The sequence below is a fragment of the Uranotaenia lowii genome, chromosome 3, assembly GCF_029784155.1.
Source record: "Uranotaenia lowii strain MFRU-FL chromosome 3, ASM2978415v1, whole genome shotgun sequence".
Taxonomy (NCBI): Eukaryota; Metazoa; Arthropoda; class Insecta; order Diptera; family Culicidae; genus Uranotaenia; species Uranotaenia lowii.
Window position 1 is genome coordinate 241,981,302 of NC_073693.1, and position 27,369 is coordinate 242,008,670.

A 27,369-nucleotide genomic window follows, 5' to 3' on the forward strand; every position below is an offset into this window, starting at 1 on the left:
TTAAAATTCTCGGTAAGAAGATTAACGCTGTGCTCATATATTAAGAAAACTGGAAAAGAGAGTGTATTGAAAGTCAATGGTTTAAGTTTCGTCTGCGATTCTACAAAATGGAATTAATAAGGATGAAAGAGAAAAGTTATCTTTCATCATCTAAATTCAAAAACATTAAAATGGCGGTCATAGTGAAAAGTTTCCTGCGTAATATTGAAGGCTTCCGGACTAACCAAAAGAAAAAGGAATATGAAAAGAAAAGGTGTGATCCATGGAAGTTGCTCCGTAAAAATATGTGCATTTTTACACACAAACAGGTTTACCAAAATTCGAGCAGAATGTGAAATGGAATCCGGTAGACAGATGTTTGCAGCGAGAGGAGCCACAGATTTGATTGTGCATTTTGGTGCAGATTGGTGGTTTTAATGGATGTAAAAAGATCAGGATCCCGGTGACTCATTTTAGGAAATGGTCTAAGAGTGCAACATTGGAAGTGCACTGACGGTGTGCATCTCAGAATTTGAAATGAGACTAAAATAATGAGTTTTTTTTCCACTGGCAATTGAGATGATTGTCCTTTACGGAATGGAGAAATATATCGTAAACGAGGACGTTTATAGTGGACACTGAGTCGTGATGGCATATTGGAGTTTCGGTGTGTAAGCGTGAATTCTCAGGCTTTGTGCTTGAAATGCCTTGTCTTAAGGATTTTTTGCTAAATGCCGAAGGTGCTTTTGATCAAGATTGGAAACGAGTGGGAATAATGTGCTTCGTGCTAGAGAGAGAGTGACCTTCGTTCAACTTGAGGTTGTATACTTTGTGCCATGAATGGTGTTCGGACTTCCGAACTGTGGTTGTGGAACTAGAGATGTACTTGAGATGGTTAGCTTCGCGCTGAAGATGAAAAAGCTGCGTGCTTAAGACGATTAGCTTCGTGCTAGAGATGAAAAGCTTTATGCTCGAGATGGTTAGCTTCATGTTTGCGATGAGTAGCCAGAGATGATAAGCTTCGTGCTAGAGATGAAAAGCTGTGTGCTTAAGATGGGAAGCTTTGTGCTAGAGATAAAAAGCTTTGTGCTTGAGATGGTTAGCTTCGTGCTTGCGATGAGTAGCTTCATGCTAGTGATGAAAAGCTTCGTGCTTGAGACGATTAGCTTCGTGCTAGATATGGACAGCTTTATGCTAGAGATGAAAAGCTTTGTGCTTGAGATGCTTCGGGAGCTTTAAGCAAAAGATGAAAGCTCGTGCTTGATACGATTAGCTTCATGCTAGAGAAACTTCGTGCTGGAGATTACATGCATCATACTGGGGGTGGTATGTTTTGTTTGAGATGATGCGCTTCATGCTAGAGGTGTTATGTTTACTGGTAGACCTTAAGCTGATATGCTTCGTGCAAAAGACACATTGTATCGTACTTATGATTTAGAGATTGTAACACTGTTCTACATTGCTTTGTAAACCATGCATCCATGTTCCGAGCATAAATATTGTCCGCCGCAATAAAGAGTCTTACACATGTCTTAAGTCAACTGGTTTAAAATGACACTGGATAGGACATGTTAAACGGCAATAAGTTGATAAAAAAAAGTATGATTATTTTATTTTGGACACGAAGACAAAACGATATTTTTTTCTAACTTGGAGACTTCAAAAAAAACTATACTCTTGGCGATAGGAGACCTAGAACTTTGTATATAATATTGACATTTTTATTGACAAGTTTTTGCTACATCGGATGATAGAAAGGCTAACGATGCTGTTTTTGAACATAAAGCAGCGATCTCCTCGTTAGTTAAATAATTGACCTACAGAGAAAAATAAGCAATTTAAGTTTCATGTTTAATACCGACTAACGACTATGTGCCCAGGCAATAAAGAACCGTCTTGAACTATTTGTTTAGTTTGCAAGAGCAAACTCAATTTTGCCATTTCATTCAGACTATCGAAAAAAAAATTAAGTGTAGTTTAAAATAAAAATTACTCTGGGAGGAGGCATGCAGGACAGCGCATTTAAGAATAGTTTTGGCTGTGCCAGAGTTGGTTCGGGGAATGTCGGACTTGGCTTATTTTTGTTCACGTGGGTCGTCAATCACAATAGTCATGGTCATGGTGGGTTGTTTGATTGAGGAGTGGTCGTGATTGTCGCGCACAGGTCTTCCTGTCAGTTTCGTGAACCATCTAGTAATAATTTAATTGATGCTCAAGGGCTGGATCCGGGGGCACTGCACTGGTGTCAATGTGTTGGAAGATATGACTAACTGTTGAACATAGAGGAGTAGCGCCTAATGACGACGTTTAGCGTGTAGCTCACAGACCTCAAATGTGGGGAGCGTTTGAGAATCCATCAAGTTGGAGTTTAATGGTTGAACTCTGATCATAATGTTAATTTTCCACAGTAGCAGAGATGAGAGAGGATGCGAGTGTCTGCCGCCTGGTGGCTGTTTATTTATTTATTTATTGTTTCAATAAATCGAACGGGTTTGTTAAGAAAAAAAAATAAAAATTTTATAATCGTAGCTATTTATCAGCTGGAACAAGTGATACGACGTCTAGCGTTTACGGTGAGGGGCGTTCTCCATCGTTAACATGCTGAGCGACGTTAGCAGGAGAGCCTGTGTTTATAAGTTTGCTGATGGATGGTGGCAGTGTCAGTGTCGAAATTTGGAAGGAACATACCTACTAGAACGAGGCATTAGAAGGAGGTATGCTTTCTAGCTCGGTAGAGTTTGCAGGGTTGTATGGACGATGTTGGCAGTGAGACGTTTGATTGTTTCCGAGGATCAAGTGTAGGGAATGATTCCAAACGCTGCAACATTGCATACTTGCATCAAAGACCGGACTCCATTGTCGGTAGAGTTACAGCAGAGCGATGATGGCAGGATCAGTCGCTGAATTCTGTCAGGTGACATGTCTCTGTTGGTGGCTGTTTGTAGTGCTTCACGATGGGCGCTACAATAAAGCTACTCGAGTAGTGATAGGGAAGTATATAAGAGATGTCGATTCTGTTCCTGGTTGATTTTGGTGATCAGTGGGACGCGCGAGTGGCATTTCTATATGTTGCACTACTATTATCATTTATCTTTTCCATGTTGGCGGACATAGACTTGCGCGGCCGAGGGACATTTGCGAGACATTGGTGGGAGACCTGAAAAGGGTTGGGATGCATGACCAGATTGGCTCACGAAATGGATGGCATGTTTCCGGTTTACACGATATTTTCTCGAAACATCAGCTGCCTCCAACTCTTGAGAAGAAAGAAATCTAGTCGGCAGAGAAAACTTGGAGCAGGGTCAAGGAGTTGGAGAAACTTGGACAAGGGTTTTAGTTCAACTCCTCATAGACTGAAGGAGGAGATTGCTGTCGCTGTAATGGGCCGGAGGGTCGGAGCGTTGGACCCTGTATTCCTTGAAGGGAGATGTGGATGGTTGGGATTGAAAAGGGATACGGAGTTTGATTTCGGGAAGGTGATTCTCAGAAGCGGCACATATCTCAAGGGACACTGCGCCAAGTGGCAGGAAGCAGACAGTGATAGAAGTGATCGCAGTGATGGGCGTCTTGAGGGACTTCAGGGGCTGCTTAACAAACTCAGAGACGATTTAATGGATTGATTCCTCTTCTGAACTTTTTGATTGTTCATCGTATAATAGTTAAAATAAGTCTTATGGAATCAGAATTTAAAAAATGGAGGGATGTAACAATGCGTGTATTGGGTTAAACGTGAGGAAAAAGGGTTCTCTAGGATAAGCGTGTAGACGACGGAGGGGAGAAAGAAACCGATGCGAAAATATCGAGGCATTCTTGATTACGATACGAAACAGAGAAGTGTTATAGTCACCTGAGCTGGCAAGACCCGTTCCGACTTCCCAGCTACGAGAGCCGCTGTCGTTTAATCGACATCGACACGCTGCAAGCCCGCAGAACCGCCGCACGAGCCTCTGTCGTGGCTGATTTGCTTACATCCAGAGCTGATTGTCCCGCACTGTTGGAAGGTCTTCAACTCAACATACGACCACGTGGTTTGAGAAATCGTGATTTCCAGCTCTACGTCCCTCTTCGTTTGAATAATTATGGGGCTAACACAGCACTTATAGGTGTAATCAAGACATTCAACCGCTACTCCGAACATTTTGATTTTGACGTTTCGAGGGATGCATTCCGAAGAAAAATCCTTAAAGCTTTAAGTTTTGTGTAGACCATTGTATTTGTAGTGTCTTTAATTTTAATTTTTAATTTTATCATTAGGATCAATATGTGATCTGTTGATGTACAATAAATAAATAAATTCAAAGTTTGTATCACTGTACAAAATCTGATGGCAGGTGTCAAACGAATGTCTCACCAATTTGGATTAGGTCTTCTTCTTCTTCTTCTTACATCAACATGGCCAAAACATCCATCCTGGAAACATTCACATGGCATCCTGGGAAATGGGAGACTTGCGTCTTCCAGTTTGTTTTTTCCGTTCTACTTCGAGAAATCTTCATGAGCATTTTCCGAAAACCAACATTTTAACGGACATGCACTCATCGATTGATGCACAGTCATAAGATCATTTATATCCCTCCAACCGAAGCTTAACAAATTTGATTTTAAACATAAAAATCACGACGACCAGAAATAGGATTTCTTTTTCTATCAGCAACGATTGATTTTCTTCTCGCACGATTCGCCATGCACAACAAAACACCAAATTTAGAAATGGAAAGCATCAATTCAATTATTTGGATGCATTTTAATCACTTGTAAGGCTATGATCATTTAGTATCCGGGCAGTTACAAACGATTGTATTTTAAAAACTATTCATTTGATCGAAAAACTTTCTATGGAGGAAATGAAGGTGTTAATATGAAGTTTAATATAAAAATATAAAAAAATATATTTATCAATGATTTTAAGAAATACTCTAACTTTTTCATGAAATCTCTTTTTTATCTTTGCACATTTTTTTCAGTCATGTATTGATCCATTATTTTTACCACAGAAGCAAAACCTTTGCAAAATCATGATGTTTTACACAAACTCACCTGGAAAAAGCAATTGGAATCTGGTTGGAACCTTTTCATTAGTAAGCATCTCGAAGAATTTGATCTCTTAAATCCGGTTTTAACATAAATTTCTTCGTCCATCAGGACAGATCTGTCACATTGCGTAAAAACCGGTTGCACATGTTGCAATCTAAGGAACTGTTCACTATTAGTTATTTAATAGGTGTCTACTAGTCGGAAAACACTTTTTGACTGACGAAAGTGGATTAATTGCATTATTTAAGGGGCCTGCATTCAGTTATCCCCAATAATCATAGACTTTTCACCATATTTAAGATCAAGGGTTCCATTCCAATGCTTGATTTGAACTTCGTGTGGATTCTAGAGTGGCTCCTTATACTTCTTAACGATTCGGTCCAAAAGAGAATCAGAAAAAAATCAACAGTTTATGAGTTTTCAAGTCAAAAATGAAGAGTTTCTGAGGCGCAAAATGCGCAAAAGGCGCAAATTTGTGCAAAATTATTTTTACCATGTCTTTTTGCATCGTAAATATCTCAAACACACATCAACTTAAAAATCTGACAAAAATAGGCAAGATAGTCCTTTTCATAACCAACACAACGCTGCTAAAGTTCTGCATATCCGAGCTCTTATAACGTAGCTATCACCGAAATAAAGTGCCCGGATACTAAATGATCATAGCCTTAATATATATCTTTCTAAACAAAAGTCTCAAAACATTTAAAATTCACCAAAATTGATATTCGCGAAAATATAAAAAGGCGACGTTGGAAAAAAACACCTCTGTTCTCGAGAACGGCTTGCTGCGACCTCGATCTAATATCAAAACCTGCAGCTGATCTTTCGCCAATTTGGACCAGGTCGACCGTAAACTTAACTGAGTTTTTTTTCATCTTTTATACAGATAGAATTTAAAAATTAAAAGTACTTTGATTTTTTTAATGAAGAAATAATCGATTAAAACGCAATTGAGTTTTTCCACTTCTTGATCCGAACATCCTTCTAAGGCAATATAAGGTTTGTAGCTGAAATCATTAAGCCTTTTTATCATTAATTTTTTTACGACTGAACGAAAAATGAAAAAAATTGTATTGGACCAAAAAGTATTGGAAATTGAAGGCACCTTCAATACAGATACCAAACAAACGGTTTTAGCGAAACGCGCATTCGTAGCTGTCCCATTTTTTAAATGAGCTAAGCTTTAATAATCATCCTAAAATTGAACCGTTCCAGCAGCCCATCTGCCCGAAAAGTTGCGAATATTTCACTCGGCTGTAGGTAGTGAGTATAGGTAGCGTGGCGGTGTCGTTTAGCAAAGGCCGTTGGCGTAGGGGCGGTTATCCGATCCATTCAATCCAACAGCAGCAACGGCATGAATGGGAAAACGTGACGCTTTATTTTCACTTTTCAGTCGTTATCGCATCCTAAAAGGCCTTACTGTGTTTAGCAATTGGCCAAACTCCAAGTGCATCCCCAGAAAAGGGACTCTTGCGACGGTTCGGGGAGCAAACATTCAATCGTATGGGCAAAACGTGAGTTGAATTCCCGCCGATGCAAGCAAACGGATTGATTTAAACAACTATTTCGGAATTGCCAACCGCCAATAACCATTTTTTGCCTTCCTCATTCCCAGGCAAATGTCTTTCAACATTAAAGTTTGCATAAAATTACACCAGCCATTGCATAATTTTCGAACTGACAGCTGCTCAATTAATGACAATTTTGACATTTTTTTTCTTAATAAATAATCAAGTATGGTTCATAAACGTATGTATGTCCCATTTAATGATTCATCTTCAAACAAATTACCGTTAAGTCGAAATCGAACTTCCCGAATTTCTCGATCATTTTCAGTGAGTAGAAAACGATAGCCAAAAAAGTGGAAAGCATAATTATTTCCTCCGAAAAAAAAACCAAGATGATGACGTTAAAATAGCTTGTTAACAGTCAGACAGATGAATTCAATTTCTCCGAGGTGATTTCAATGCACGCAAGCCGGGCGGCTGGAATTTTCAAGCGACGAACCTCTCGTGCCCACGATAATTATGTCTTTACTCGTCGTTTATTTGATAAACGTTATTCAAATAAAACGCACTATGTCAATGCCATTTGGGAAAAAGGCAAACAAAAAAAGAAATGGTTTAGTTGCCAATAAAAAACGTATTAAGTTGTTTATTTTTAATTGGAGTTAAGAAGTTTTTTTTTCAAAAAAGAAATTAATTTAAAAAAAATTATTTTCAGGAAAACTGAATCATATTAAAACGACAAAATTTAACTCGAACGAACAATTGAAATTTTTAGTTTTTTTCACTTGTTATAAATGCTTCACTTCCTCTTTCTTCAATGAAACTTTCTTCCCTTTCACCAAGCGAGTTAAATCTGGGTTTGAATTTTTCATTTTAGATTATGTCGTAAATGTTAAATATTTGAACGTGTTTTTTTAGTATGGATAAAAATATTTGTTTTTTTTTATGTTAAAGATGTAAATTGTTCAACAAATAAATGAATTGTCCTTTTTCATACACAGTATTACCCATGAAAAATGCGAAAATCTACCATAAAGGTTCAGACCACTTTTCATGATACAGTGAGCGAAATAAGAATAGCACCACTATGTGTTATGCTCGTTAAAATATGAATGTTTGAAAATCACCAAAATTTTCTTCTCTATATTATTTTGAGTTGTTAAACGGATAAATCAAGAATAAGTTTACTTTTTTTGAACGTTGCAATTGGCGTTGAGGACCAAAACTATGAAAAAAGGGTGCGAAATAAGAATAGCACCACTTGTGTTTATCATCAAAAACAAGATTATTTCTAAAAATTCACAGTGCAAAAGTGAATAATAATGCTTCTACGAATTATTTGAATAGCTTACTGCATTTTATGGAATTTTCTTGAATTCCAAAGATTTTCAAAGGTTTTAAAATTATGTTTGAAGAGATGCTCTTCTAGAACTAAGGAATTTGATATTTGAGCTGTAATTCTTTACCAAACTACTTACTTTCTTCATTAAAATGACGTGAAATGATGAATCAAACATTTTCGGGTTATTTTAATTCAGAAAAAAGCAGGTTGGAATTCATAAACTTAGATTTTTTTTCAATAAACGTCACTTTTTCCAGGTTCAAGTCATAGATGGCAGCACTATCTTGCCGTTAAAACCAAATTAAGTCTCAATATTGATTTTTCAGGTTTGTTTAGACCCATATTCATCATTTCGAGGTAGTTTTCCAACACAGTTTTGTTGGAGTTCACTTTGTAGAAAGCTTTTCCGGATTTGCAAAAAAAAAACACCAGCACAAGAATATAACACCGCCAAAATTATCGCTCACCTCAACTTTCGATTCAATTTCAAATTATACCAATAATACTGCTAGTTATCTGGTTCATCAAGCTCCATCGGAAAGTACAAAATTATTCTGATTATCGGTCCAAGAAATTCACTTTTATGGGTCTTTGATGAAATTCTTATTTTTTGATATTGTGATCTTAGAATTTCCAAGGCAGTACTGTGTGACTTGAAGTACAAGGAAGTACTTATTTCTTGACCAAAATCATCCAGCACACCTGAATTAATCCCAGATATTCGAAAATGGGCATCAATTCGGTTTAATTGCAAGATAGTGCTACCATCTATGACTTGAAACTAGAGAAATAGCGTTTGACTATTTAAAAACATTAGTATTTTTGAATTTGAAGCCTGTTTTTTTATTCAAATTCAGCATCAAATCTATGTTTCGTCAATTTGCATCATACTTATGAATGATAATGAGAAATAAAGCAGTTTGATAAAGTATTATAGCTCAAGTATCAAATTCCTAAACGCTAGAGGAGCATCTCTTAAACCCCCTTTTAAAACCTTTGAAAATCTTTGAAATTCTAGAAAACTCCTTAAAATACAGTTATCTATTCAGATAATTCGTAGAAGCATTATTTTTTCACACAGTAAATTTTTAGAAATAATCTTGTTTTTGTTGAAAAAACACAAGTGGTGCTATTCTTATTTCGCACCCTTTTTCCATAGTTTTGGTCCTCAACGCCAATTGCAACGTCCAAAAAAAGTAAACTTATGCTTGATTTATCCGTTAAACAATTCAAAACAATTTATAGAACAAAGTTTTGGTGATTTTCAATCATTCATATTTTAACAAGCAAAACACATAGTGGTGCTATTCTTATTTCGCTCACTGTATTAACATGATTTATACACTTTTATTTTTTTTATTTATTTATTATTTTTATTAATGTTTATTAAATCTTGCAACGTAAGATAACAATCTTTTTAAACGTTACAATATGGTAGCTTCAATTCTAATAATTCCTTAACAACTGATCGTTCCATCATACTGATTCCTATTAATTTATATGTCGTTCTTACTCCACGAATTCCTCCAGCAAACTTCTTTTGAACCCTGATTTGTTTTGAATTGATTTTTGTTGAAACAAAGTAGTCTATAGGATAATTGGATATCCTTGGTTACCCTAAATAGCCATGGATATAACAAACAGAAAATAAATTTTTACTTGTTCTTCAGGCTTCGACCAGACCACACGTTTTTCCTTTAACTCTCAAGTGGTTATAGGCCCAGCGCAAAACGTGGTCACAGCCTGAAAATTTTTCAAGAAATCAGCAAGTAGTTCATCAAGCAGATGTCATTAATCCCGAGGGACGATCCGAGCAGCAGTAACACGGGTTCAAACGGAACGAGCGATCATCGGACGAACGCTCACAGGAGCGGTTCAGGCAGGACGAGGATGAATTCTGGAAGCGACAGAACAGCTGGCGAGAGAGACGGTGGTGCCGTTCCCAAGTTAAATTTAAAGTTTTATTGCAGGCTTCTAGACCAAGTTTAGGTTTCATAACAGGCTTAAAGAGTCTTACAACACAATCGGTGTTACTTGGGGTTAGTTTTCCCGCAATCGAGAAGCTGAAAGGTCGTCAAAACTATGCGTCGTGATCGTTTGCGATGAGAATGACCCTCATCAGAGAAGGAACGTGGCGTGCCGTTCAACCATTCGAAAACCAGGAAGTGGATCCGGAAATGAGTGAACGAGTGCTGGCGACGATTTGCCTGTCGTTAGAGAAAAACAACTACAGCATCGTGCAGAAGGCAACCGGCGCGAGGGACGCATGGGAGCGACTCCAGAGGGCGTTTCAAGATAACGGTCTTCTTCGAAGGTGTGGTTTGCTGGATCGTTTGACATCGGTGAAGCTGGAGTAGCATGGTGCTGTTGAAGACTACGAATAATCTGAGCGAGATCGGATTTGAGGTGAACGACCAATGGCTTGGGTCGTTGCTACTCAAGGGGCTCCCATCATATTACAATCCGATGATTATGGGACTCCAAGCATCTGGGATCGAACTTACGGCGGATGTTATCAAGGCGAAGTTTCTCCAGGATGTCAGGTGGCTGATAGATGGCGCTCAAACCGAAGAAGCCTTTTTCACGAAGCAGAAGCAAAAGCGACCGAAGAGCGGCGTTGGATTCAAGAAAGAAAAACGGTGTTTTTCTTGCGGAGGTCTTAGCCATTTCGCTGCTGATTGTCACCAGCATGTGAAACAAAGCAACAAAACGAAATCGAAGAAAGCTCTGGTTGCTATGTTGGCCGTCCGAAAAGGATATGATCAAGACTGGTTTTTCGATTGGGTGGCAAGTTGACACATGACGAGGGGCACAGCGAACTTCAAGAGGTTGGAGACTTACGAACAATCGGTGGACACGACGAACAACCAAAGTTCATACTTTGGTTGTTCAAAATCATTGTCAGGGCCAAAGGGTTGGTGAATCTCGAACTAGCAGAAAGACCAATTGAAATTCGAGATGTGGTGCTTGTTCCAGATTTGGCAACCAATCTTCTCTCAATCGGTAAGATTTGCATGAAAGGGCTTACCGTCACATTCAACGCAAGTGGCTGCAAGGTGGAAGACGACGACGGCGAAATTATTGCTTCCGGTACTGAAGTCGACGGTCTGTACAAATTGAATCGCAAGCATGGTGGTGAGATGTCGTTCTTAACAACTGAAGCAAGTATCTGGCACCAACGGCTTGGTCATCTGAACCAGAATGGTTGTTAGAGTCGTAGAGACCCTAATTCCCTGCGCTAGCTCAACAGGGGAAACTAGGTTGATCACCGGAGAAATATATTTTAACAACTAACACAATTAAAATAGTGATTCTTGGGCGGACTTTTTAAACCTTTTTAAAACTTTACGGAAACAAACAACAAGAGAAGAAATATTCTGGATCTTTCAGGGAATGCACTTTTAATTAAAGAAAGACTCGACAATTTGGATGAAAGGGAAAGACCATAAAAAATTTATTCCAGGAATCTGTTAATTCACTTTTCTTTGTGAGTTTTGTTTCTCGAATGTTTATGGGAAATTTTTACAAAGAGAAAATGGTAAGTTTGTGGGGTTTAATTTTGTACTTGCGCTTTTTATTTGAATCTCGATGATCTCGTTGCGGCCGTTTCTCGGTGGTCGACTCGTTGAGGGACTTCTACTGGAACAACGTAACGGGATCGGACGAATACAGAAACAGGACGGAATCCGGAATTGCTCTTTGGGCAATTCCCGCAACAACTCGGCCTGTTGGGCGTAGGCCTACCGTTTCACTTCGGTCCGGGGAGCTTTTGTGTGCACGGTAACCACTCGAGTGTCTCACTCTATCGAGGGGCAAGTAACGGATTTGGTCGGCACTAGAACACCTAGAGGGAATTCCCACCAGACCTCACCACAGCGCGGAGTGCCCCTAGGGGGTTGTCACGGGGGCGGGGCACTTGTCACAGGCACGACCTAACGCACTCGCGGGACACCGGTGTGTTCGCGTAAAGGCTGATGGTGATTCACGGCACTGGGGGAAGACAATTGTTCTGGGGTTCTCTTCACTTTGCCACCTCGACCGACCAGCTGGGAAATGGATTCGTGAAGCTTCCAGCTGGCCGTTGAAAATTCTTCAGACCACTACCGGAACTGATAATAACGGGGGAAGGGGGTCAATGCCACCCAAGTACGGTTGGAAACGGGCTAGTCACGTAAGGTGTGTGACGCGCTATTCTGCCGCTCATAGCAAGTCCGTCCCATTTGCGTTTTTGTTGAAATGAGAAAAACGGCATTGAAAAATCGTAAAAAGTCCAACGGTAAATCAGCACTTGTATGCTTTTATATACGAAATAATCAACAGAATCTGTCACTGCAACGGCCAATGAAAGATTTTCGCTTTTTAATGATAATTTTTTTGTTTTGATTCTGTTGAAAATCTTTTGCTGGGCCCTTATGGCTGTGGGACTGACATGCTATGATTTATGCCATATGGGACCGACTTGCAATCATTTGTTCAATGGGACAAAATTACTTGAGGTTTTTTTCAATGTTCATTAGAACAAAGTACTGAAAACAAAGTTTTCTCTTGAAACTACAGATAAAATTAAAGTGATTCCAGCGATAAACTGAAAAATGATGAAAATGCAAATGGGACGGACTTGCTATGAGCGGCAGTATTGCTGCTCAACCTCGGACCGGAAATACTCGAAAAAGCCTCGAGCTTCTCGAGCTCCTCCTATTTATAGGTTTTCTTGTCCTTTCATCTCCATGTTCCCATTTCCCGTGAAGCATGTTTTGTTCCCTTCGAAGATTCTCGATGACAGCAACATGACAGGAACAATACAGGAACTGACATATAGAGGGCTGGTGTCTTTTCGAACAAAACATTTTATGGCGTGCATTCCATAACAAAATATATTAATCTAACAAAACTAAACCTAACAAATAACTAACTAAATGAATAATAAATAAATAACGCGAAAATAAATAAATAAATAAATAACGAAGAATTTAATAAATAAATAAATGAATAAACAAAACTAAATCCCTAAGTGACACCAGCCGATTGCTATTAAAATTAGGACAAGACACCACACAAACATGTAGATATCTTATCCTAATTTTAGACATTTACTAACAATAATTTTTATTTACAATATTTACAAAGTTTTTCATCCAAACTGGCCCAAAAATCACAATTTTTATTGTAACCATTAAATGAATGGTTACATGGTATGCGAAAGCTCGAAGGCATGGTGAGCGGTTTTAATTTCAAGCAAAACCATTTCGACTGTGTGGAGTGCGCAAAAGGCAAGCATGCGCGCGAAAGTTTTTCTTCAAGCGGTGGCAGGTCCGAAGGGTTGCTGGATTTTGTCCACTCGGACGTGTGCGGACCAACAGAGAAACAATCCATCGGCGGTTATCGATATTTCGTTGTTTTTGTGGATGTTTCAAGCAGGAAAGTATTTGTCTATTTCTTGAAATCGAAGGCTGAGGTGGTCAACGTTTTCCAGAAATTCAAATCGATGGTTGAGCGGCAAACGGGACGAAGATTTTGCGAACGGGTAATGGGACCGAATATGTCAACGAGGCGATGAAACGATTGCTGAAGAAAGAAGGTATCATCCACCAAACATCCTGTCCGTACACTCCAGAGCAAAATGGAGTTTCCGAGAGGATGATCCGAACACTTGTCGAGAAGGCCAGGACAATGATGAACGATGCCGGGTTGGACAAACGTTTTTGGGCGGAGGCCGTGTCAACCGCGGCATACTTGGTGAACCGAAGCCCTGCGAGTCAACTGGAATCGATGACTCCTGAGGAAGCGTGGACGAGCAAGAAACCGGCATTGGGACATTTGAAAGTTTTTGGATCAAAGGCAATGATCCACGTACCCAAACAGAAGAGGAGGAAGTTCGACCTAAAATCAACCGAAGGCATTTTCGTGGGCTACGCTGAACATTCGAAGGGGTACCTAATTTTCAATCCAAAATCTAACAACATCGATATAAACCGAAACGTGTTGTTCATCGGTGAAGGCAAGCAGTCGATGATGGTTTCGCAAAACGACGAGGTGAACTTCATGGAGCTCCACGATGCTCAAGTTCAAGAAGTTAGAGATGGCCCAAACGATGATGAAATCATCGATCCCGGGTCCAGCACTGCGCTCCCGCCGCAATTAACTCAGCTGGCTGGTGAACAGCAATTGGCGAGGCGCAGCGGTAGGGAGCGCCATTTCCCAGGCAAGTATTCGAATTTTGTTTGTTATAGTTCGACTACCGTTGGTGATGATGTTTCCACCCACTCACAGATCGGTGCTGGTTCGTTTGATGACCCTCTCAGCTATGGCGAGGCAGTGAATCGTCCCGACGGCGATCGATGGATGCAAGCGATGCGTGATGAGATCAAGGCTCTGGAAACCAATCAGACGTGGGAGCTTTGCGACTTGCAAGAAGGAAGGAAGGTGACCCGCAATAAGTGGATTTACAAAATCAAGCGTGGTGCTGATGGCGAGGTGTCCAAATACAAAGCCAGGTTGGTCATCAAAGGGTGCTCGCAGAGGCCGGGTTTCGACTTTGATGAGGTGCACTTGCCGGTGGTTCGTTACTCTACTGTGCGGTATCTGTTGGCGTTAGTAGCAAAACACAATTTCGAGGTCCATCAAATGGATGCTGTGTCGGTTTTCCTTCAATCCGACTTGAAGGATGAAACCATCTTCATGGAGTAGCCGAAAGGATTCGTGAAGGATTCAACGAAAGTCTGCAAACTTAGGAAGGCTTTGTATGGATTGAAGCAATCCAGCAGAATATGGAACCAGCACCTAGCGTTACATTGAAGAGATGCTGAAGCGGTTTCTTCTGGGGGATTGCAAACCGGTGGCAACCCCAGCTGATCCTGGCGACAAATTAGATGCGGCAACAGCGGAAGAGCTCGACGGAATGCGGAATGTACCGTTCAATGTACAGTTCAGTGGGTTGTTTGAACTACTTGTCCCAAGCAACTCGTCCAGACATCTCGTTGGCGGTGAACAAGGTTAGCCAGTTCGGCAGCAATTCGGGTCGTCGCCACTGGGAGGCCGTCAGAGGATCATGCGATACCTAAAAGGAACCAAAGAGTACAAACTGGAATACAACAAGACCATAACACCGGAGATTTGTGGATACACCGACGCGGATTGGGGAGGAGATCCGGTCACCAGAAAATCAACCACCGAGTACGTTTTCACCATGGCTGGTGGTTCCGTTTCGTGGAATGTAAAACGTCAAGCGTCCGTAGCATTTTCATCATGCGAGGCCGAATTCGTTGCTCTATCTCGTACGATTCGAGAAGCACTTTGGTGGAAGCAACTTTTGAAGGAGATCGACACTCAACATATGATCCAGATTTTCTGCGATAATCAATCCGCTATTTGTTTGGCACAAAATGAAGGAAATAGCCCAAAAACCAAGCACGTGGCTATACGATATTGTTTCGTCAAGGACACCCTGGATAACGGCGATGTCGAGCTGCAGTACATTCCGTCCGACCAGCAACCGGACGATGGCTTCACGAAGGTTCTACCAAGGCAAACCAAGGACCTCTGAATTGTTTTGCGCTGGAATGATCAGTTTACCAATATGAAACAACTTGTAGAAGAAAATTTTGGCGATAATAAATCATTTATTTTCTATTTTCGTTTTGCTTAATATAAAACACTAAGTACACACGGTGAACTTATATGTACGAGGTTAAAAAAACAATGGTGATTCTCGTCTTCAGAAGAATCATGTCAGCAGCTCACGTTTAACAACAAGGGCCATTTTTCCAGGCCCTACTACCCGCGACCTCTGATGTGGTGCAATTGCGGTCAATTCGGGCACAACGAATTTCACATATCAACTACTTCAATAAATAACTCAAAATGCTTGATGATGTGGTACGGCAAACCAGAAGGCGGAGAAGGCTGGCTGGATACGCTGGGCAGGACATGTTGCGAGAATTGTAACATTTCAAAGTTCAATTCAGAATGGGCATCACTGAAAGCAGAGATAGTTCTCGCACGGAAAAAGAACCTATTTGCCGTTACCTATCTAGCAAGTAGGGATCACTCGTCCTTGTCCCGGCACGAAGCCTTAGCGTTATGCGTTGAGTTTCTGATAGAACTTTCGTGTTTCTTTGGAACGATGCACCTTTTCCACCTCCTTGAACTCCTCCTTTATAGGCGGCGCTTTTTCTCCTGGATAATTCGGACTCGCTGCCTCTTCCGTTGTCGGTTATTTTGCAGGTTCCGACGGGAGCCTCTTGCACTACTGCCGCCCGCGCGGTGCTTTCCTCATCCATCATCCTCCTACACTCCTCGTCGAACCAGTCGTTCCGTCGTGTTCGTTCCACATGCCCGATGACCTTCTCCGCAGCTTAACATACATAAGTAGTAAGTCCAGATACATGAACTCTTCTATCTCTTCGATTTTATAAGAACCGATACTCGGCGAGGGATCAAAAATAATTTAAAATGCCAATCGTAAAATAATAAATCTTAATGGAAATTTCGAAGGCGATAATTAAAAAACCCACAACATGATTACATATTATAATAGGTATATTATAAATCATTAAAAAACAGTCTTTTTACACAAGAAAACATAGACTTTTGAACAGAGACCAATCGCGGTTTTACGACACTTTCTGTCCGCTGAGATTCCCTCCACCACCACCGATTCCGACAGCCCCGGCGCCACCACCCAACACAACACCCGCCATCCCACTGTTATTCGTGAGCCCGTTCTGTTGACCCACGGTCAAACCTCCGTTCTGCTGCTGAGGCCCCGTTTGCTGAGGATTGTTGGCATTCGCATTTGTGGTATTGTTATTGTTCGTAGACATCGGCACCGGTTCGTTGGACAGCAACGTCCCTTGCACTCCGCCACCCACCGGTTGACCACCGACGGCCAGCCCCGTTAGACTTGTGGTTCCGAGCGACGTCAACCGAGTACGCCTTCGAGTGTAGTGCTGCCACAGCAGAATGGCCTGATCGTCGATAAACTTACAGCATTGCGCGTTAACGATTTCCCGCCGGAAGTGTTCGTACTGCAGCAGGTCCAGGAAGTACAAACACATGGGATATTTGAGATATTTGGCGTACTCGGGATCCTTCCAGTACAGTAGATACTTCAGATAGTTGATGAAGGCATTGTCTTTGAAGAAGCCACGCTGGGCCAGGACTGTAGATGAGAGAATAGTCGAACATTAGGTGAATTGAATATGTTAAGCAATATTTTATCTTAAAATAAATTGGTTCATTGATTAATGTTTCAACTGAAAGCATACAAAACTCCATTAAAGGGAGATACGGTCAAAATTTGGTCAATATCAACTTGACGTATTTCTTTCAATTTTGCATTAAAAAAACCTGAACACCCCTCATTTTGAAGGTGTGTGTGTATAGAATGTTGCTCCTATTTTGATTTTAGAATTCACTCTTCAGTTGTCAAAATGCCTTCCAACGAAGAAGAGCAGCGTATCAAAGTTTTGCTAGCGCATCGCGAAAATCCGAGCTACTCGCACGCAAAGCTGGCAAAATCGCTAAAAGTTCCCAAATCAACCGTTACAAATATAATTAAAGTATTTGGGGAACGTTTGTGGACAGCCAGGAAGTCTGCATCGGGGAGAAATCGAAAACCGGAAGCCACTGCGACGACAAAGAGAGTTACCGATAGTTTCAAGCAAAACCTTAACGTCTCTCTCCGAGATGCCGCAAATAAGCTGGGTTTATCTTCTACAACCGTGCATCGAGCCAAAAACCGAGCCGGACTATCGACTTACAAGAAGGTAGTGACTCCAAATCGCGATGATAAACAAAATACGACGGCCAAAGCGCGATCCCGGAGGCTGTACACGACGATGCTGACGAAGTTTGACAGCGTGGTAATGGACGACGAAACCTACGTCAAAGCCGACTACAAGCAGCTTCCGGGACAGCAGTTTTATACGGCAAAAGGAAGGGGAAAGGTAGCAGATATTTTCAAGCACATGAAACTGTCAAAGTTCGCGAACAAATATCTGGTTTGGCAAGCCATCTGTACCTGTGGCTTGAAAAGCAGCATTTTCATAGCTTCCGGGACTGTCAACCAAGAAATTTACGTGAAAGAGTGTTTGAATAAACGTCTGCTGCCTTTCCTGAAGAAACACGGTTGTTCCGTACTGTTTTGGCCGGATTTGGCATCTTGCCATTACGGTAAAAAGGCCATGGAGTGGTACGCCGCCAACAACGTGCAGGTGGTTCCCAAGGAGAAGAACCCTCCCAACACGCCAGAGCTCTGCCCAATTGAGAAATACTGGGCTATTGTCAAGCGGAACCTAAAGAAGACCAAAAAAACTGCTAAGGACGAGCAGCAGTTCAAGGCAAACTGGCTTTCTGCGGCCAAGAAGGTGGACAAGGTGGCTGTACAAAATCTGATGGCAGGGGTTAAGCGTAAGGCCCAGCAATTCGGATTTGGAAAAGCGGAAGCCTAACTGATTATTTTTCCTGAATTTTATACTAATTAAACTTGGAAAAAGAAATTGAATTTGATTTTTCAAATAAACGATTTCATCGATTTACACGCGTTTTCCCTTGACCAAATTTTGACCGTATCTCCCTTTAGAGCCAAATTGCTACTCGCTGACCCTGCCCGAGGACATTTTTACGAAAATGGCCACATCGACTTGTTCGACGCCCACCTCCAGGTGCCGGTCGACGCAGCAAGCTAACCACTCCTTACCATCAATACACACAAGAGTCTCTACCAGTTCACTAGATTGTCGCCCGGCGTCAAATACGTTCCGGGAGCTTCCAGCAGTTGATGGACGCTATGCTCGCCGGTCTCGACTGCACCACTGGTTATCTGGATGACATCCTGGTAGGAAACGAACTCAAGAAGAGCACCGCCGCATGCCAACATGCCACCTCCATACGACGTTCCGACGCTTCGGTTTCATCCGGGTGCTATAAATTATTATGGCAAGTATGTGAAGGAGATGCACACTCTTCGTCAGCCGATGGATCAGCTGCTCAAAGCGGGCACCAAATTCGAGTGGTCAAAAGCGTGCGGATGCGTCATCGGTTCCACAGGTACCCCGACGAGTCAGTCAAAACGATCTGTCACGTGTACCGTAGCCTCACTCAAGCCGAAAGCAACTACAGTCAAGTCGAGGAGCAGGGTTTGGCGCTGGTGTTCAGCGTTACGTGGTTTCATCCGATGCTGTTCGGTCGTCATTGCATTCTCGAGAACGACCACAAATCGCTCCTGCAGATATTCGGTTCGAAAAGGGCATTCCTATCTACACAGCTAACATGCTCCAGCAGTGGGCCCTTACTCTTCTTCTTTACGATTTCGAGATTCGGTACATCTCCACCGATCTCTCCTTCAAGGCAGTTCAGAGCGAGACCAAAAGCGACACCAGTTTGCAGTAAGTGATTCGCTTTGCCAACGAAGGCTGGTCGACCAAGAAAACCAGTACCACCGATCTCGGAATTCAACAATTTTTCCAACGTCGAGAGTGTCTCTCCGTTGTCACCGGTTGCCTACTTTATGGTGAAAGATTGGTCATCCCGCCAAAGTTCCGGAAGCGCGTTCTTCAACAACTCCACAAAGGGCATCCCGGCGTTGAACGAATGCGCTCATTGGCTCGTCGGTTTGTATACTGGTCCAATGTCGACGACGGAGTAGCGAACCTTGTCCGTTCATGCAACGAATGTGCCAGCGTAGCCAAGACCGACCGGAAGACTACCATAGAATCCTGGCCAACACCGGAGAAATCGTGGCAGCGGTTACATCTGGATTACGCCGGTCGCTGGATGGGAACTACTTTCTCATTCTGGTGGATTCATACACAAAATGGCCGGAAGTAGTACGAACCAAGGACATCACCACCGCAGCCACCTTGCGAAACGCTCGTTACAGACAACGGGACGCAGCTCACCAGCGACCGGAGGTTTGTCGACACTTTTAAACGGTCGCTCAAGAAAATAACCGCAGGGGGGTAACCCTCGACGAAGCCATCGATACCTTTCTGTTGTGCTACAGGACCACACCGTGTCGCAGCGCTCCTGGTGGAAAATCTCCTGCCGAGATGATGTACAACCGGAACATCCGTACGTCCCTGGAAGAACAATTCAATCGCAAACACGGCGCGAAAGCTCGCATCTACGATCCTCAAGATCTCGTCTGGGCTAAGGTCTACGCCTTCAACCAAATGGACCTGGCAGCCTGGAATGGTCATCGAGCGCATCGGTCGGGTGATGTATAACATCTGGCTACCATCGAAACAGAACCTTATCCGATCCCACTGCAACCAACTGCGGACTCGGTACGAAGCTAAAAAGGAAGCAATACCGGAAACAACTCAAGTGCCATTATCCATTCTCCTCGAGAGTTGGGGTCTACGTCCTACACCTGAGCCGGAAGTCGAACTGCCGGCCCAACTTCAAGAAATGCTACAACCATCGAATGATCGTCGACGTCAACGAACTCTTCATAGCAACCAACGCACAGTGGTTTAAAACTCGAAAAACGAGATCATGGGCTTTTTGAAGGCTTAAATGTCAAAATAGCTTTATGGTATGTTCAACAATGTTTCATCATTTTAAAATGCCCATATTTTGTTGTATTTTTTTTCCTGATCAATTCACCTATAAGTTGGATAATTTTTCTATTTTTTGTATTTGTCATTTGATCACTATGGTGTCTTCGAGAAATTTGTAGATCATCTAATTTTAAAAAAAACTTTGTAGAAGACGTCAAAGCTCTATCTTTTAAAACAACTTGTTTAAAGACATTTTTTTAAAAACTTACCTCAAAAAACGAAAAAGTCGTTTAACTTTTTTCGAAGCGAGTTTTGAGACTAACTTTGTATGAGAGAGTTGTGACAATTAAAAAACTATACAACTTCATTGAAGAAGTCAAGTCATTATTTTGAAGTTAAATGGTACTTTTTGGGTGATTTCTTAAAAAAAATCCATGTTTTTATTGTTTTGTAAAATCTCTAAAAGTTGCAAACATACCAAAACAAAAATATATGCATTAGAAAGGGCAATCTTTCAACTTTCATAGACATATAGTTTCATTTGTATGCATGAGGTTTTACTACTAAAATAACTAAGCCTGACAGATGCCAGAAAGTTTTATTATATGCAGTCTTATCTTTAAATACAAGTTTTATACACTACTCGCGAGTAGCTCATTCATTCCTCAGACCACATATCGCAACATTCAGCAATCCAAATTTTTGCTGTTTTTTTAAGGAAAAAAAAACTGTAAAAATTTGGATTGTAAAAAAATTTTTGCAATCGGTTTTGTAATTGCTGGATTTTTCAGCTTTCGGTTGTGTTCTTGTCATTTTTGCTGAAAAATCAGCAATCCGCGATGCCAGGTACATGTTTGACGTTTTGTAGTTAGGACAAATGTATGGCCGTTTTCAAAAGCTTTCCAAAAGCTCCCTAACTAATCGAAACTTCTATGAAAGACATGGTGTCGCTAGTGTTTTCAAATTGCTGGACTTTCCAGCAATTGATCTATTAGCTAAACAATTTTCTAGAGGTGGAGCTACCCTATACTGTAAAAAATAAAAATATAAATTGGATTTCGTAGTATTTGAAATTTATATTTTTCATCAGTCCCACAGATTGCAAAATTTTCCGAATTATCGTATTAGGAATAACTTAAACGTCTTTGAAAGGGTTAAGTAAACTTTTTAAAGCTCGTTTTCTGAATTTATGGACAGAACGTGCCCCCGAGTAGAACTTCTGCCGTGTTTTGGGGTGCAATTTTCGTTAAAGGTAAAAAGGTGACGGATTATACCTGGGATACTTCTAATCAGTAAGCGCATAAGCTGGAACGCATTATATCTTTATAATAGGATGTTAACATTGTAATTATCTAAATAATAACAAACTTACAATGAAGATAGTTGGGATTGGCCAGGCACTGCACGAATTCCAGCTCCACCTGGAAGCGTAGCTTCTGAGCATCTTCCGACTCGACGGGCACTGAAAATGGTTCAAAATATTTGTTAAATACTTATGATAAACCCTCAATACGAATAAACAGTAAACAAATGTTCCCTCTCCGTGCGTATATTAAAAATTGTGCAAACTAGACGTTTCGAAACTGTACAATTAACATTGAACTGGACATAAGAAAAACGCATACTTGTACCTGAGCGTGGTTGCATCTTAATAAGTTCGTTAATGAGAGAGGTGGGAACAATCAGTTTTAACATCAACCAATGATAAAGATTCTTTTTTTTTAATTTCAGGAAACGTAGTTTTGAAACTGGTGAGAGATGAATGATTTAGGATAAAAAGTAAACTGGGTGCCGATACTTACATTTACCCTTCCCGAGCATCTTATTTGCCATAGTTGAGTGCTACAGTTGTAATATCCTAGTCTGGTGTATATCGGACAGTAGTAATAGAGTAAATAGGATGCAGGGTTGTGTGTGTATATTGTTAAACGGTTGTCTAGCTGGGTTTGTTCTGTACAATCAACTTAACAACGGTGATCTTGGGTTCTTCTGTGCTAAAGAGAGTAACCTGGGTTGCAATCAATAACTCTAAACAACAGGATATGTGTGAAGGGACTCCTTTGGGATCCAATGTTAAGTGTGATCCCTAGAACCGCTAGAGGCTCGCACTGCACATTGAGTCTTAGATGTACAGATACACATAAATAATTTGCTTGTTTTTTTTTCACTGTAGGCTAAGAACTAAGAGAGAAATGCCTAGATGAAGGCAAACATAAATCAGTACAGGTATGATTATTTACAACATAAATTATGGACACATAAAGGAGAATTTTGAACAAATTTATCAAGCCTGCAACTGACATGTTTTTATGACAGGAATGGAACGAAATCTTATTTCTATTAAATATTCTAGGATCTATGGTAAAATTATAAATAGACTTTCAAAATAGCAATCGTACTATTCAGTTGCAATCATGATAAAATAATAACAAACACAGTAGCCAATACAAGAGAAACCCTAGAAAAATGATAAATTATATAAACACTAATAAATTTAACTTTTAAATTAGAGAAGGATCGGTTTTGAGAAACATGCAAACTTAATAGGAATAGTCGGTCAACTTTTTCAGGCACTGAAACCGAAAAAGGGTAGGTAATCCTTAAGCTTCTCCCTAAATTCCACACCACCTACTGGATACAACATATTTGAGAAAATCGGTGTGAAGGAAAGGAACGAATATCAAAGATATTCCCAAAAATAGAAAAAAACAGGTAAAAAAAAAAAGGAAAAAACTTGGAACTAGTGAGGGCCGAACAATTCCTACTCACAGCCATATGGATTCATCCCTTTTTTTCTATTTTCTACCCGAGCTTCTGATCCACCCTGCGTGGGGAAACAAGAGCAAGGTTTCACTGCCAGTCGGATGGAATCGACAACCGGAAACGATGCGATATCAAACCCCCAAAGTCTGTGCAAATTTCACTGAACTCACGCCCGCAATAAGTTACTATCCTGCCCGACTTAACGCTAAACTATAAACGAGAAAAATTCACTGTTTTCGGGAAGATTTCTGCTTCTGACGGTGGTGCTGCTACTGCTGTACTGAAAAATCCTGAAAAACTGGACGACTTTTGACGCGTCGGATTTTCGCGTTTACGTTTTCTTGCGGTAGAAACACGCTCATTTTCATTTAACCATTTATGGTTCAAAAATAACCATTTTTGAGCTTTCGTTTGAAAACTGCCAATATGGTTATTTTTCAATAATTTTTCTAGTTTCAAATTCAACCATATTAGTTGTTCTCGAGTGATAACCAGAAAATGGTTGAAAAACTTGATGTTTATTCGCCATTTTGAAAGTAGTGGATGGTGCAGCCGAACGCGTTCTTTAATTAAATTATTTTTTTTTAAATTAATATATGTTTTCGAGTATATCTGTCTTTGAAAATCAAATAAGCATGGAGGAGTTTCTAAAAGGTAATGGAAAAAATCCTTAATTTATTTTAAACGTGACGACTAACAAAAATATAATTAATTTCAGTGCGCCGCCAAGTGAGAGCTCCGCTTCCAGTTCGCGATAAATACGGAAAAATATCTGCCCGTTCATCGTCGAAGTCACTTCAATATTATAATGAAGAAGCCTAGAATGACGCTCCCGGTAGTTGTTCCGGCTAAAGAGTATCGAGAATTTTCATCCGGATGTGGCATCTTTTCATTCGAACATAATGAAAACCCGAATGATGGCGGAGAAGACCCGGATGAAGAGGCTACACCCAAACACGGTCGAGTAGAAGATCCGGTTTATCATTGGCGAAAACAATCGACTTCCTAGGATCGAAAGGTTGGTAAATAAATGTAAATTTTGAGTTGTAATTTAAAATCTTCAATTCACTTTTAGCACATTTAAACTTGCCTTCACATTTGATCGGAATCTCGCACATAGGCGATAATATTCAAGACAAATGGTTCATAGTATCGCGGCTGTTTTTTCTGACGCGTTCCTGGTTGGGAACAAAAGTGCCTGTTTTTAATGGTGAGTTTTTGCTAATCAAAGCAGTCGAAAATCTGCCTCGGGCAGACCCGGAAGGCTGTGAGAGGCTAGTTTTCATCGAGGATGCTGTTAGTGGGAACCGGTGAGGAGGCAGAAAAGCCAGCAATTGAGCTAAACACGGTGCTAGCAGAGCTAAGAAATGGTTCAGGCCAAGTCAAGTGGACAGTCTCAGATGGTATGAGAAGCTGCAGTCAGATCGGATTAAAGACGTTCCCGAAAAAATGGTCGAAAACCATCAACGCGAAACTTAAAATTTTCCTGTATGTGTGACGGCAGCTTTAAAGGAAAATCACTGATTATAATCACCAAGCTATGTGCAATTTCCCCATCAGCCTCACCTCCAAAAATTTAATTTAATTAAATTAAGAAGCAATTTCTTCAATACATCTAAAATCTCTTTTCTTTTCATTTGAAAATCCCAAACATTAAACACAAGAAAAAATAACCATGTTAAGTTTTATATTTCGCATCAATCATAGTAATCCATGCATTCGTTCGTATGTTGCTCATTGTTTGTATTCGGTCTCATAGCTCTCTTCTTCCTCGACCAGTGACCAGTCAAGACGTTTTTAGTGTGAACATATTTAGTGGTCCTTCGAAACGGATTTTGGTAATTGATTAATATTAAAATTTCTTTGAAAAGTTTCAGGTTGTTTCAGGTAAATGATTTGGTTGCAATATTGGATTGCAAAAAACGAACAACTGTTGGCATTGGGCCGATTATGGTGAAAGCCTTTGATATTGGGTCAAAGCATGAAAAATCGATTCCTCACTCGACATTGGGCCGAAAGAAACTTTGATATTGGGTCAAAGCATGAAAATACTTGTTCGACATTGGGTCGAAAACTTTGATATTGGGTCAAAGTATAAAAAACCTTTTCCATATTCGACATTGGGTCGATAAAATTTGATAGTGGATCAAATTATGAATCTTTCAACACATATCGATAAATCTGATATTGGATCAAGGTTTAAAAACACGCTAGCTTACGACATTGGGTCGATTCTTGTAAACATGGATTTTGTCAATGTTTTCACACATGGATTTTCAATGGCTGATGTTGGGTAAGCTAGGATTTTACAATATGTTTTGGACTGTACAGTCGTGTCGTGTACCAGTATGGCGATGATGTGGTCCTGGTCAGCAGTTTGAACATTAATGTGGCGTTGAACTCCGGCATAGGTGGTGAAAAGATAAATAGAAGCTAAATGGACGAAACACGTGCTACAAAATTCATCCGAAAGGAGTTTCCTTGTGATAACTTAAAAAAAAAATCTTAGAACGGAATCAAAGCAATCTTCGCCGTTGACCTGCAATTTATTACCTACAGACGTGTAAAGCTAATTTGAGAATTATTATGTATTCGTTATGTTGCCAAATAGAAAACAAACCTACACATGAAAAGTGGTTAAAAATTGTTCGTAGAACAGTTTGCAAATTTTACGGTCCTGTACTGTAATTACCTTAATATATTTTTGATGTTTTAGTTTAGTGCAATGAATGCGTGCTGGAGGAGTTTTTTGTCACCTATTTTGGAAGGTTTGCAGTTTGTACCATAACGTTTTTTCACAAAACAGGTAGCCCAGACAATTCGAATCACAACTGTGTCATAATGTGCTTCTTCGTTCACTTATTGAGGCTTTCAGCACCAGTTGGGTGTCCATTTCCAATAGGCGTAGCCAGAAAGCGCTAATATATTGTCAATGCAGTAAAAATCCGAAATTTACGACCTGGTGATTAGTAACCTTACCAACCAGCGACAATGTAAAATGTCATATTGTCAATTGCATGAATTTTTAGACTATTGAGAGAATCTGATTTGACAGGTAACAATTCCGCACTCACTAACACCATCACATTCTCTATATAAACTATCGTGTGCTAAAAGTTGAAAAGGGACTATATGAAAAAAGGACCAACATCAGAGTTCAGTTACTTCAAATTATTTCTACCAAAAAATCAACTTTCATACGCACCGTTGCCGTCTTCAACAAACTGCGCAGATTGCACCTATTTAGACCCCCGTGCAAATAATTTGCGCGCAGTAAAATCTGCTCACCAACCTATACATAGACAATGACACATATCGATATTCTTTACATCTTTGAATAAAATTGAATTAAAAACAATTGCGACTGGTGTATCAGTAAAAATTGTAAGTGAATCCATAATTTTTGAATAATTTTTCAGTAATTCGAAAAACGCCCGAACAATGCATGATTTATTTGTTCTGTACATTCTTGTACCAGAATGTACAGGATGCATTCTGTTTGTTTCTTTTCATTTGTTCATCAGTCAATTTTCGTTATTCAACTTCTTGGTTCGCATGCATTTCATAATAATTTTCGCCAAAACAATAACGATTATGCCGTTTGGAAATGTGATTCGAAAATCAGAAGCGAGCAACGGCTGATTTGAAAAACTGACACGGGTTGTCTATTGGCGTATTTTTTTTGATTCCGGATTTGGCTCTGGAACAGGGAGGTGGCAATCTAGTTCTTCTTTCGAACAAGAATCTTTTTCTTTTTTTCTATCCTTCGGGAGAGACGTTTATGGTGTTTTCCTCTCAAAGCAGTACGAAGTCTCAAAAGTCAAAATTTCAACCAATGAGGAATCAGAATGATTAATGTGTTAGTGTGCTATCAACCATACTTCTCTAGCATTTGACATTTAGTTCGGGTCCTTGACAGCAAAATGTCAGGTTTGTTATGGGCCCACAAAATCGTGGGCCCGTAATTTTGATGGTTGTCAAATTCAATGACAAAGGATAGGGATGCCATCTCCCTGTTCTGGAACCGTCAGAATAAAAAAGCAAGTTTCGGGTTTCGAGTTATTCCATACGTAGGTGTGCGTGAGAACGAGCGCAATGTTTACATGCAGCTGTCATTTTGTTCTCCCTTCTGGATTTCTTCATTCGGTTCTTCACATCCGGATTGCCGTTTTTCGTGTCCGGATTGCACTGGACTGCAGATAGTACGATTTTGCTTGGCTGAGAGGTTTAAAATCGC

The 27,369-nt window shown here is 40.4% G+C and overlaps 2 protein-coding genes and 1 long non-coding RNA gene across 12 annotated transcripts; 2 read left to right on the forward strand and 1 right to left on the reverse strand.

The window, feature by feature from the left end:
- Positions 1–14,914: 14,914 nt before the first annotated feature.
- On the forward strand, positions 14,915–15,409 carry LOC129753233 (uncharacterized). Its single transcript, XM_055749031.1, has one exon. The coding sequence runs from the start codon at positions 14,915–14,917 to the stop codon at positions 15,407–15,409; it is 495 nt and encodes a 164-aa protein (XP_055605006.1).
- A 1,015-nt stretch (positions 15,410–16,424) lies between these two features.
- On the reverse strand, positions 16,425–23,462 carry LOC129756115 (mediator of RNA polymerase II transcription subunit 31). 10 transcript variants are annotated; one of them, XM_055752881.1, is made up of 4 exons: positions 23,139–23,462; positions 22,172–22,358; positions 21,742–21,831; positions 16,426–17,026 (listed from the first exon to the last, which is right to left on the reverse strand). In XM_055752881.1, the coding sequence occupies exons 2-4, from the start codon at positions 22,200–22,202 to the stop codon at positions 16,479–16,481; spliced, it is 669 nt and encodes a 222-aa protein (XP_055608856.1). In that variant the 5' UTR covers positions 22,203–22,358; positions 23,139–23,462; the 3' UTR covers positions 16,426–16,478. The 10 variants fall into 10 exon arrangements, with proteins under 10 accessions (XP_055608862.1, XP_055608856.1, XP_055608855.1 ...); XM_055752880.1 differs by having other exon boundaries at positions 22,172–22,363; XM_055752877.1 differs by having other exon boundaries at positions 22,172–22,565.
- Positions 23,463–23,493: 31 nt separating this feature from the next.
- On the forward strand, positions 23,494–24,727 carry LOC129756117 (uncharacterized). Its single transcript, XR_008739394.1, has 3 exons — positions 23,494–23,786; positions 23,851–24,150; positions 24,208–24,727. It is a non-coding gene; the product is annotated as an uncharacterized LOC129756117 (long non-coding RNA).
- The last annotated feature ends 2,642 nt before the right edge of the window (positions 24,728–27,369 follow it).

What these genes read in the sequence shown, in the direction of transcription:
- LOC129753233 (XM_055749031.1), top strand. Translation starts at nt 14,915, where the DNA reads ATGCGATACCTAAAAGGAACCAAAGAGTACAAACTGGAATACAACAAG.
- LOC129756115 (XM_055752881.1), bottom strand. Translation starts at nt 22,202, where the DNA reads ATGGCAAATAAGATGCTCGGGAAGGGTAAAT. An exon ending in GATGCTCGGGAAGGGTAAAT is followed by an intron (nt 21,832 to 22,171) that starts GTAAGTATCGGC and finishes AACCATTTTCAG; the next exon opens with TGCCCGTCGAGTCGGAAGAT. An exon ending in CAATCCCAACTATCTTCATT is followed by an intron (nt 17,027 to 21,741) that starts GTAAGTTTGTTA and finishes TCTCATCTACAG; the next exon opens with TCCTGGCCCAGCGTGGCTTC.